This window comes from Catharus ustulatus, chromosome 1, assembly GCF_009819885.2.
Source record: "Catharus ustulatus isolate bCatUst1 chromosome 1, bCatUst1.pri.v2, whole genome shotgun sequence".
NCBI lineage: Eukaryota > Metazoa > Chordata > Aves > Passeriformes > Turdidae > Catharus > Catharus ustulatus.
The window spans coordinates 17,134,482-17,147,394 of record NC_046221.1 but is presented as its reverse complement, the minus strand read 5'-3'; the positions used below and the strand labels follow the sequence as shown (position 1 = coordinate 17,147,394).

Genomic DNA, 12,913 nt, shown 5'->3' with positions numbered 1-12,913 from the left:
GAGCTCTTAGTGGGAATTTGAATTACTGAGAAATTGCTTAAAAATAAATGTGAAGCAATTACTGAAAGAGACAAAAGGCTGATTTGTGACTAGAGGTTGAGTGGAAAACAAAAAAATGTCGGGTTTTGAGAAAAGAACAGAACAGACCGATCCTGGTAAAGATTGCCAGGGATCTGTGAAATCCTCGTTTAGGGGTGGAATGACCATCCGAATGTTTTGATGCATGGGTCGGGTGTAGTCAAGCTGTTTGTAAAATACTGGATTTAATAGTTAGGTAAATTATATCCAGACGAACAAAGTCGATCAGTGCAGTGATCTATGTGATGTGTCTGCTTAGGGCTTAGGAAACGTGTTTGCACAGAATGATGTAGAAGGTGAGATCTGTGATTCTGGGAAATAAAAAAAAAATAGGCTTTCTTAGGTGATTTTCATTAATCGTTTCTTGTTATAGCCTGTGTTCACATAACAGACCTATTTAATTTTGTGCATCCGAAAAAGACCCTTTAAAACAACGTTACCATTTTTCTTCCTCACTCTATATATCGGGAGGCTTTCCCATCCTGGCATATTATAATTGTTTTAATGAAAACAATGTTTTTGAAGTCTGAAAACGGGTGCTGGGCGGTTTTGTGAGATGTGGTGGCATGGCGGGGTGCAGCCCAGGGGATGCAGAGCCGCCTCGCTTGGCTGCTGCTGCTCCTCAGCACCCTGGGGTGACAGCCCCAGCCTGGGAAGGGGTTCACGAAACGCGTGGGGTTTACACCTGGAGCCCTTCGGCATGTGCTTCGGAGTAGAACGCTGGAATTACCCTCAGAGGAAGGACAGTACGGTGAGGGTTCTGGCGGCAGCATCTGCCTCCTCTCCTGCCGCAGAAGCCCCTCGGACACGGCCCCTCCTGGGCGGCGTTTGGCTGCAGGGGCAAGGCAGGCTGATTGAAAAATAAATTGTATTGCATAGATTAGCTTCACAGCTGGTCCAGGGATTCGGTGAGGCAGATGGCTGAGTTTTCGGCCGAGGGGCAGGTAGGGGTTGCTCCCAGGTGTTGCCTGCATGCCACGGCTCACTGGGGTGCTCGGGGGAGCCACACTTTCAGCAGAGACGGGATTCTTGCTGAGAGGATGTGAAAGGCGGTGACTGCGCATGCAGGGAAAGATGGTGTGAAATTCAGTTACTGTGCACAGTACGATTGAAAATGGACAGAGGAATTGAAATACGGACGTTTAAAAATGGCTTGGAAACTCCAGGAGAGGTGCGAGGAGCCGGTTCTGGCCCAGCCTTGCTCCCTGGCAGCCCTGGTGCTGCCATGCACACAGCGAGGCTGCAGGCACGGCCAGACCCAGTGCTGCCAGCCGTGCCTCTATCCGTGCCTTTATCCGTGCCTTTACCCGTGCCTTTATCCGTGCTGTCTGGCCGTGCCCACCCCTCTCGTCCCGTCCCTGTGGGCGCTGTGGAGGCCGAGTGTTCCCGCTGGGAATGCCCACGCCTCAAACCGGAGTGTGTGTCGCAGGGTGTGGGGGGCAGAGGCACGCCCTCTTAGGAAAGCCAGGTCTCGGGTGTCCCTGTGCCTCGGCCCCGGTTCTTGGCCATCATCTGCCCATTTACTCTGGGATATCTGTGAATACATTGTGTATTGCTAAACAAACCATTAAGCAATAATCTCCTATTTTCACCTCACAACCAATTCTTCACCCTGTCACAGTCTCTTTGTATTTCAGGCAGGGGCACCCGGGTAGAGATTTTTGAGTACCTTTCACAAATTCTTCTTACCTGGCCAATGGAGCCTGTATTCTAAGCAAAGCCTCAATTTTCCATGGCCATCTAGCCAAGGGAACAGAGCTGGCTCACGTATTGAGGTTGCTCATGCACAGACAAACCCCTGCAGCTGGAGCAGGGGTCAGGTTGGGGCAGCACATTCCCTGCCTTTCCCTGTTACAGCCGTGCTGCAGAAGGGAAGGGCACGGAGTGGAGGGGACTGTGTCTCAGGTGTGGCTGCTGGGCAGCTGCTGCTCTCCGTGTCCTGGCATCTCTCGATGCAGCTCTGCTCCCTCCACCTCGCTGGCTCCAGGCTGCCGGACCCCCGCGAGTGGCCGAGTGTTCCTGCAGCGGCTCCCAAAGCAGGTGGTGTGCTGGGAGGTTTGCTTGGAGAAACAAACAGTGACAACAGGGCTGTCACCCGGGGCTGAGTGTGGGGTTGACAGAGAACTGCTGAGACACTGCAGCTGCAGATACAAATTCTGCTATTGCCCAGCTTTTCAGTGTGGATTTATTTTCAAAACAGGAATTTTTGTAACCTCCTCTGAGTCTTCTTGTAGCCCTGATCCACTAAAGGCTTTTAGCTCCTAATTTTCTGTTGCTTTCAGGTGAAATTTGTCATCCAGCTGTGATATGGAACCTAAGCTATAAATATGGAAATCTCCTTCAAAATCCCACCATCAGAGGAGGTGCAGTTCTCTGCAGGCAGAGATCCTTGAGCAGCATGGCTGAGGCTGTGGTGTTGGTGATGGGGCACGTGTGTCTTAGTCAACCAACCCCACTCAAGAGTGTGAGGAGCAGGGAGCAAGATCTAGTTCATTCTGCTGGATCTGAGCATCACTCCTCAGTGCTCAGGGGCTCTGCCTGCCGGTCTTTGGCAGCACAGACCCGGGAAAGATGGCTTTCCTGACAGTGAGAGGGGCGAGCTCTGCAATCAGGATGGATGGCAATAGCACAGAGCTGGTCTCAGGTTAAGGGCGCAGGCAAGTGGAATTTGCACGTGTGTCCCCTGCCCCATATCCTCAGCTCTGGTCTGCCTGCTCAGCTTGATTACTCTGCCTTTGTGTGCTGCAGGGTGGGAGCTGGGGAGCAATTCCCCGTGCTGCTCTGCCAGCCATGTGTCCATGCCTGATAAGACGCCACAGGAGACCAAAGATAAGTTTTCTCTCAGTGCTGGGTCTGCATTTCCTCAATCATCTTGCTCTATCTTTTGTTTTCTCTGATGGCAATTACAGTACATTGTCTAAGGGTCAGGACAGGTGTTTTCCAAGCAGAGGCTGCCTTCCTTTGAGTTGGATGGCATTTAAATAATTGTGGACCATCCATAATTTTTACCAGTAATTATGCCACTTATCAGGGCCTTGCGGGAAGTAACTAGTAAAAATGGAATTTTAATGCTTCGTGTGTTCAATGGCTCTAGGCACATTTTTAAGGAAAATCTCTAGGAGGATTTTAGAATAAAATCAGGAGCCAATTAGATTAACAAAGTAAAGGGACTATCAGCTCACTGAATGTAGTCCTGTGCATCATTCTGCTGGGACAACAGCGCTGATTTTCATGGCATTTGATTAAAATCACAATTGCAAGTAGCCAGGCTATTTGTAATTGCACTCTGACAGTGAAGAAATTACAAGGACCACCACCTTCCCTGCCATCTTCGTGCAATCATCAGCCATTGAGTCATGTGCAAAGCAGTCACCAAAATACTCCATTTTCTCATTTCGCCCCATCTATTACAATCATTAGCCATTCATCACTGATGTTATATGTCCTGGCAAGCTTTTCAGATGGTGTCTCATGTGTGCCTTTCAAACCTAGTCAGGCAAAACCATATCCAGTGACAACATGTGACACACTAACGGGAGCAAACAGCTATTTTTGTGAGGCAGCAATGTGCTAATTTTCAAGGCATATTGAAAGGATAATAGGGAATGTTGGAATTCATTATTCTGTGTTGAGTATAATTACTCTGATTTTACTGACTTTGGAATGAGAAAGAAGAGAAATTATCCTGCCTTTTTCAAGAAATGTATTTGCTGCCGTTTGCTTTGTTTCATACCTTGAAAGCGCTTCCTTCTCTATAGAAATATGGAGGTAAATATACAGTTCACCACTGAACAGTTTCATTCAGAGTCATCAGCCTTTTGATAACATTTTCCATCTTATGCAGGGCACCCTAGATATTTTAATCAACTTTCAACTGGATTGGATATGGTTGGATTGGCGGCAGACTGGTTGACATCAGCAGCAAATACTAATATGTAAGTAGAAGGTTTTTTATTTAATATATAGATATTTATTATCATTTCACAGTCATAATCTAAAATACTAGTTGCTGTATCTGAGTGAAATAATAATTTTATTTTAAAATTGCTGGGGAGAAAATTATCTGCTTTTTAAATGATTACAACAGTTATTTACAGAAAGACTTTCAACATTGTCCTGTAGGCTGTCGTTTATAAAATTTCATCATTGTGATATGATGTTGGTTGTGCTACCTCCCAAAAGCACATGAAAATATATACTGATTCATGTTTTACATGCATAAATATGTAAAATGAAAAGGGTGCTGAGTGAGTAGTTGCATTCATGTAGAGGGGTTATGTACAATCCGTACCCAGAGCAGGCAAAGCCACTGCTTTCTGTAAGAAAGAGATGCAGAATTTAAGGTGTGTGGGGGTTTTCACTTTGGGATTAGGAAGCATTTTTGTGTCCTTGCTTAGCTTCATGCACTGTCTGGCCATTACGAATAGGACTGCTGACATGTGCCTCTGGGTTTGTGCTGGGCAAGGGGCTCCGCCCAGCATCTCTTGGATAAAGGGCAAAGCCTTGAACCTGGAAGAGGTGGGCAAGATTTTATTCACTGAAGTGGGTGGAAATGGATTCTCAAGTGCTCCCTGCATTTCTCCTTGTAGACATTTGATGTCAAATCAGAAGGAAGAGTGGAAAACATTGTGAAACAGAACTCAACCCAATATAAGAGAGAGTATATTGTGGCTATAATGTAATGTAATATTGGAAAAAGATGTGTTAGTGTTGTAGATGAAAACATTAAATATGGACATTACTACATTTCAGGTTCACCTATGAAATTGCTCCAGTGTTTGTACTTTTGGAATATGTCACACTAAGGAAAATGAGAGAGATGGTTGGCTGGCCAGGGGGCTGTGGCGATGGGATATTTTCACCTGGTACATGACATTTCAAGCTTTCTCTATATTTTCAGACTGTGGTATATGACATCCCCTGTAGCTAAAGAGTAAACATAATTAAATATGCATGTTTGAGAGGACACTTGCTAGTAAACACCAGTGGCCTCTTTGAGATAAAGTACTGCATGTTTATGAATTTCAGGGATGTGATTATGAGGGTCTGTTTGAGCAAATTGCACTGCATGATGAGCAGCTGTAATGGCACATGGGAAACATAATGAGAAGAGACATTTGCCTTGCAGTTTTGCTTTGCCCCCACTTTTTATGGATTCCATGAAATAGAAAGACTATTGTATTAATAATGGAGGGAAGAAACACAACAAAGCTCTCCATCACTGCAGGGGAAATTAGAGCAAACAGGGGAGGACATAGCATGCCTTGCAGCAATTTTAGTAGAGTCAGTAAGACCCTGCCAGCATTGGCAGCATAATGTTAGCTTTCCATGTGAAGCTGATCTGTTTTTTTTCAGTGGGGTACTTGGGTGTGTAGTTAATCTGAGTGCTTAAAGGCTTAGAAACCTGGTTCCTTCAGGGCAAGTCAATAAGACAAAAAAGTTAGTGTAGAGAAGTCATTGACAAACATTGTTAAGGCTTCTTTATTTGTTTAATCATTCCACTTAGTCTTTTGATTTATACTCTTTGTCACCTCTTCTCCGACTCTGTAATTTCATTGCTCAAAAAATTTGGCCTGTCTATTTTACAAAATTGCAAAGAATTTACATTGGGTATAATATCTTGGCTTGTCAAAAGAGAACAGACTGTTAGCTATTGCAGAAGGAGCCTTTCTGGAAGGGAAGTTAGTTGACTTATTGGAGAGAGACAGAGTGCACTCTTGAGTAGAGGAAAGTCCTCACTGATGACAGCCTAGGACATTCAGCTCTCTGAGGCCACGAAGGTCAGGCAAGGCTCATTTTCAGCTTCTCACATCTGGATGCACACATGGGAAGTGGTGTGGGAGTTTTAGTCTGGCCCTTTCCATAGATGTAGAGAAATCGATGAGAAGAATTGGCATTGCTTTTTCATGAGTTCTTACTTTAAAAGCCTGAGAGCAAAAACTCTGACAGCTTTTACTGAGGTGCTTAGAGATCCCCCTGAAAACTTTGGCCTCCATCACACCATTCATCTAAGTGTGTATCACGAGCCCAGGACCAAAGTAAAAGCTTTTGGAAACTGAGCAGTGGTTGGTTGCCAACCCTGACCTGTCTTGGTACAGCTGCCCTTGGTTCCTCACTTAGCTCCTTCCCACTGGGCTGGTCAGGGACCTGCAGGGTGAGAGAAGAGCTATAGCAATGCTTCCCAGACAGCTCTGGAGGGCAGAGCATAGCAGCAGGCTGGGGGAAAGGCTCGAGGCTCTGGCAGACTCAGGTAGAGATGGTGTGAGTCAGGAAAGGTGTCTCAGGAGGAACTGCTGGCCCTGCTGGGACTGCAGAATGTGTTGCCTGGCATGGGGCCAGGTCTGACACAGCTACTGGTGTGTCAGAGATCACTTCATCGAGCTGAAAGCTGTGTGGGGACAGGTTCCCTGGCAGGCATGTACCTGCACTGGCACTTGCAGGGCTGCCCCCTCTCATGCTTTCTTTCTCTGCAATTTCTGGTTTGTGCAAAGTGCACATTTCTAATTTTCTCAAGGCAGCAATACTCAGTGTGCAGGTTCTGCTTTTTTAGGCAATAATCAAAATAATTTCTGTAAGTCTTCTCACTTCATGACTTTAGCTGAAGACCTTACTGTTGTAAAGAAAAGATTCTGTCTGCATTCTCTGGAATGAAATATACAGTATCAATACATGTGAAGCCTAAAAGCCTGACCATTCTTTCCAAATTCTCTAGGTGTATTTTGTTAGTTGCAATTCACTGTGGATGTGAACAAAACAAATCAAAAGCAGAATGCAGGCTTATGAATAAACTTAAGGTTAAATGACTGAGTAATAAATACTAATAGAAAACCCGGGTATTGAAGACATTTAACATTTCAGTCTTGATCCTTTTGACACTGAGCCAATGACTTTAGACAAGATAGGCCAAATTATTTCAACTTAGTTCAGTCACCTAAATCATCAATAGCAGCTCTTGCATGACATCTGCATTTTTTAGGAACAGGTATCTGGGCATTTCCTCTTAATCTCTCCATTTCTTGTTTTTTTTCATTTTTGAAGAGAGGTGTTGAAATGTGTTCATATCTCTGAAGATAATTGAAAGGGGAAGGAAAACCCCAATCTGTACTGGCCCGAATGCCAGCAATGTCATTCTTCTGTGGTGTTTTCCTTTGGATTCACAGGAGGGGCAGTGGGGTCAGGGAAAGCCCACAGCAGGGCAGCCTCAGTGCAAGAGTAGAGCTAGGATACTGGTTGGAAACGAAGGGCACAGCCTGTGTGGGCTGTGGAACAGTATATATCCCCAGCGAGATTAAAACAAATCTTACAAAAGTCAAAACAATGTTAAATTTGCCAGCACAGATACCCACCAGTGCTTCCTTCAGCTGCTCAAAGGGTGGATTGTATCTTATTTCACTCTGGCTGTCCAAGCATCGGGTGTCTACCCTGGGCTAGTTACAGCAGCTCCCATGTATTCGAGGGAGAGTGGGGAATGTGTCTGCAGGACAAGTTCCACCTACCACAAACAGCTGCCATAGGATGAGCTGAACCAACCTCTGGAGGTGCACATCTTGTGCTCTTCACTCCATTTTTTGATGGATGAATGTTGCAATAGTTGAACTCTACCTCGCTGGCATTTCATCCTGTTCATTTAAAACCTTTGCTTTATATAAATACATGTGCATCAACATGGATATATAATCAATCTCTGTGTATATGTATTATATATATATACAGGATAAACCTGATGGATTTAATGTATACATGCCTGTCTGTGCATGTGTTCGTGTGCATAAAAATGTAAAAGTTCTCACCTTCTGCCTCAGGTACTGCATTATATTCCCATAGTGCTCATGCAGCATTAATGCAAAGCCAAACATTGCTCCACTGTAGACACAGGGACTCAGTTTGTAAAAAATCTCAAAAAGGAAAAACAGACCACTGCAGAGCTGTAGATCTGATATCCATATTGAAGTGGGTTAAATACCCATCCTGAAATGGCTATTTTAAGCGAATGTATGCCAGTGATTTTAAGGCAAATGTTAGGGACATTTAACCTTTTCCCTTTGTTCCCATCAGAGGACAATTAAAATGAAAAATATTTGTTAGAATTACCCTTTTTCCTTTCTCTTCCCTATTCCCACTCCAGTTATCCAGAAGATAGTGGCTGTTGGGTCTCAGTGGGTGGATTTTCTCAAAGCTGGGGCATGAAACCACCCTGATTTAGGAGGGGAGAGCAGATTAGCTGGCCCTTGGAAATCCCTCAGGAAGTTGCCTTGTGGGGGCATCTGCATAGGGGATAGAATAGTGTTGGGATTATGTACTGATGGCACATGGAAAGCTAAGACTGGGGACTGAGGGAGAGATGATAGAATGAGGGTGAAAGGAAGCACCAGTCATTTTTTGCAGTGGTACTTTTTACATAAGTTGTTATTTATGTGTAGCAGATCCTGTTACTACATAGCCCAGCTGTGAGGAGCATCAGGAAGAAGAATTTGTGTTTCTGCCACGAGGCAGAGCCATTAGCATTACAGTTAGAAAAGCTATAGCAAGACTTGTTTGTTCTGAAATGATATTACAATGAATAGAAAAAGTAACAGTATATTACTGTGGACTCCAGGTGGTGCCATATCTAACATGTATGCTATGTTGATTGCACGTTTCAAGATGTTCCCAGAAGTTAAAGAAAAAGGAATGGCAGCTATTCCCAGACTGGTTGCCTTCACATCAGAACATGTATGTGTTTCTGTTTTTTCCTATCTGTTACATCTGCTTGTATGAATTTATGATGAAGAAAATATCTGAACAGGAATTTGTTGGCAACTGTCTTCATTTCTGTTATTCCTTCACTGGGAATAAAAACATGGGAAGAGGCTGGCTTTTTGATCTATAGAGGGATGATCTCTGCACTTTTCTGTGGCTGAAATCCAGGCAGAGCAGTCTCTACAAACCACTGCCATTTCTTTGCTCTCACTTGTGTCCATGTAAGTGTTGATGTGAGTGGTAAGGACCACATCAAACAAGGAGAGCTCATCATTGGGCTTCAGCACTTTCTGCCAGGAATGTCATCTGTTTGGGTCACTCTGGGGCAACAGAAAATCCTTTTGAGTCAAAATCTTTCTCTCTGAAACCACTCCTGCTGTTATTTAATGAGAAGGTGATAACGTACATGAAGACAGTCATATGGCAATGCTGTGTGTATGTGTACAGCAGAGCAGCTGCAGTGTTTGTTGGGCAACTGGGCTCTGCTGTGAGTTTCTGCCTGTGAGCAAAAGCTTCAGCACACAGGGGTTCATCACAGGCACTCCTGGGACCTGGCAGTGCCAGAGGCAAAGTGGGCACAGGAGAAACAGGAGTAGTCCTCGAGAGAGAGTTCTTTGCTCTTTGTACAGCCACACAGAAGTCTCTGTTGGGGTGATTGGTTTTGGCTTTACAACCATTTAAAACTCTTTGTAGCTTAGAGTGGAGAATGTCGGTGCAGGAGGAAAGGCAATAGGAGGGGTTATCCCAGGAGGGACTGTGAGCTGTTTTTGGGCTTCACTGGCCTCTTCTAAATTTCTCTCCAGCTGTGTGGGCTCAGCCGGAAAGGATTCAGTTGTGGGTGAGGCTCAGAGGATACTGTCCATGTTAGGTAGTAATGTCCTCCTGGTGCCTATTTTGACTTACCATAGCATGTGCTCGCATTCTACACAAGTGTGAAGAGCAAAATATCCTAACAATTAGTCACAAAAGTGCAGGGGGAAATCTCTCTGAGGATGCCTTTCGTAGCAATAGGATGAAATGAGATGTGATACGCAGCTGTGGGCTCCACATTGCAGAATTGTTGTCCCATAGCAGTTAAAGAGGACAGTCTACAGATGAGTAGCAACTTTCCAAAGCTGGATGTACAGCTAGAGATACATTACTCCTATGGAAGTAACAAGTCTAAGTCGTGCAAATAAGGTTCAGCATAATTATTTAAAATAACAAATCCTATTAATCATTAGAGAATTTCATTGTTTTAATAGTGATGGACTGTTAAACAATGACCCAAATTGTGCTATCAGTCTCAAAATAATGAAATGAGCTTTAATAATTGTGTTTTCATGCCAGGGAAGAAGCAGCTCCCTTAGCAGATTAAACATTCAAAAGTCAAATATGCTAGAGAATTTGTAGGACAGCATCTAAAATCCGTCACATTTTAAAAGCATCTTAAAATTGCAGGTTTTTCCCTTCCTCAATCAAGCTTTATAGAAAGTATATTTTCCTCTTCTAGAAAAGTTAAGAAGCTGCACTATGTGAAGACAGAACCCTTTAACCCTTAATTGCCCAAAGGACATGGAATCTTGATTTAACCCTCAAAACAGCAGAAGCTGTTACAGAAATTGCAGAGGCCTAGAAGTACAATCCTTTCTAAGATAGGAGGTGTCATGCAGGACCTTAATAGGCACTTAAGATATGCAAATGTCACTTGTCTCATTAATCACATCATGCTGATAATCTAAATACTTTTAGACTCCTTGGCCTGACTGTGGTTTCTCTCTGCCATGGCTGGATGCTTTTGAAAGACAATGGCCATGGAACAAGCAGACTGTAGAACCTGAGTTGGTAGGGATCCATCAGGATCATCAAGTCCAGTTCCTGGCTCTGTGCAGGACATCCCAAGAATCACACCATGTGCCTGAGAGCATTGTCCAAAAGTTTCTTGAACTCTGTCAGGCTTGGTGCTGGTGTCCACCTCACTGGAGAGCCGGTTCCAGTGCTCAGCCACTTTCTGGGTAAAGAACCTTTACCAGATATTAAGCCTCCCTTGTCTCAGCTTCGTGCCTTCCCTAGTGGCCTGCCACTGGTCACAAGAGTGAAGAGATCAGTGTCTGCCCCTCTGCCTCCCCTGATGAGGTTGTTGAAGGACACAGCGAGGTCTCCCCTCAGTGTCCCCCAGGCTGAACAGATCAAGTGACCTCAGTCATTCCTCATTCAGCTTCCTCTCCAGACCCTTCACCATCCTCAGGGGCTCTCCTTGGACACCCTCTAACAGCTTCATGTCTTTCTCATACTGTGGCACCCAAAACTGCACATTATACGCAAGGTGAGGCTGCCTCAGTGCAGTGCAGAGCAGGACAATCCCCTCCCTTGCCCAGCTGTGCCTGATGCCCCCCAGGACAGGGCTGTCCCTCCTGGCTGCCAGGGCACTGCTGGCTCATGGTCAGCTTGCCGTGGACCAGCACCCCCAAGTGCCCTTTCTGTGGCACTGCTCTCCGGCCTCTCCTTGCCCAGTCTCTACACACAACCAGGGCTGACCCATGCCAGGTGCAGAATCTGGCTCTTGTCCTTGTTGAACTTTATGCAGTTGGTGATTGTTCAGTCCTCTTAATTTATGGAGGTCTCTCTGTGGGCCCTCTCTGCCCTTGAGGGAATCAATAGCTCTCTGCAGTTTAGTGTCATCAGCAAACTTACCTAGTATCCCTTCCAGTCCTGTGTCCAAGGCATTAATAAGGTGTTAAAGGGCACAGGGGTGAGGTTGGAGTCCTGTGGAACCCCAGGTCACCAGCCTGTTGTCACCCCCACTCACTGTAACCCTTTGTGCCCACCCATAATCCAGTTGCTCACCCATCCTGTAGCAGGGTTATCCAGCTGTGAGCTGAATGCTTTGTTCAGAAGGATGCTGTGAGAGACAGAATCAAAAGCTTTGCTGAAGTTCATAATGGTTACATCTGCTGCCTTTCCTAGATCAGCTCGGTGGGTTAACCTGTTGTAGAAGGAAATCAGGTTTGACAAGCAGGACTTTACCTCATGAAGGGTGCTGGCTCTGACCAATGACTGTGCTGTCCTCCAGATGTTGTGTTTCAGTACTTCCCAGAATAATTCTGTGAATTTACAGCTACTGAAGTGAAGCTAACAGGTCTGTAGTTTCCAGGGTCCTCCTTCTTGCCCTTCTTGGAAATTGGGATGATGTTCCCGAGCTCCCAGTCAGCTGGGAACTCTCCAGAGTCCCAGGACCACTCAAAAATCAGTGAGAGAGGCTTTGGATTACTTCAGGCAGCTCTTTGAGAATTCAAGCCCAGTAGATTTTTAGGGATCAGGCCCACATAGATTTGTAGGGATCTAGCTGGAGCAGCAGATCCATAGTACCATTTCCCCATGCTCTGCATGCATGGTATGATAGTAAACAAAGCTTAAAGTAACTATATTTATTGTATTTTAGTAAAAGTGTTTAGAAATTCAGGGGTTCTGATTTTGAAATTTTCAGTCAGATGCAAAGATTTCAGTATCGGCACTTCTCAGGGAAGAATTTCAGCATCCCAGATGTGACTATTTTCATTTACTATTAGTCTAGATCTTCCTGTACTATAAATGAATGAAGTTGTGTCACAGTTGCCACCACTACTACTGTAATCAGAATCTGGCTCAGTCTGATGCCATGACAGGTTCAGCTGCCAGTGGGGGAGAAGGGTAGGGAGGAGTAATTCACAGCTTTTAAGTAATTACATCCCTAATTTAGGAGAGCATCATGTTCCAAAATTAGGAACCTCACTCTGCACAACCAGTGAAGAGAAGCACCTCCGGAGAGAAACTCAGAGCATCCAAATTAGGAATCTAAATATTCCTAAATTTAAATGTTCTAAATCACCTTTGGGAGGGCTTCACCTACTTCTGTGCATTGACCATAAAGAGCCTCCTCATTTACGCAACCTACATTTGGTGCCTAAAATAGGTTACGTGATTATTCCTACTGTGCACATTCCCAGACAACAAATCTTCCCAAGCCACAACGTAGCACACTGCTTCTGTTTGTTTCTATTTCACCAGTGATGGTGAAGTACCCTGAAACAATTTGGGTTGGTCTTCCTCAGGTTTAATTTCACTGAGACGCACTTGC

General features: G+C 44.9%; 1 protein-coding gene across 1 annotated transcript in view; it reads left to right on the top strand.

The window, feature by feature from the left end:
- The window catches only part of GAD2 (glutamate decarboxylase 2), a 40,825-nt gene that overhangs the window by 2,860 nt on the left and 25,052 nt on the right, over positions 1 to 12,913 (top strand). Inside the window, exons 5-7 of the mRNA XM_033066287.2 lie at positions 3,923 to 4,013; positions 4,831 to 4,943; positions 8,675 to 8,790. Of these exons, the coding sequence (XP_032922178.1) occupies positions 3,923 to 4,013; positions 4,831 to 4,943; positions 8,675 to 8,790 (320 nt within the window). The remainder of the gene's footprint in view (positions 1 to 3,922; positions 4,014 to 4,830; positions 4,944 to 8,674; positions 8,791 to 12,913) is intronic.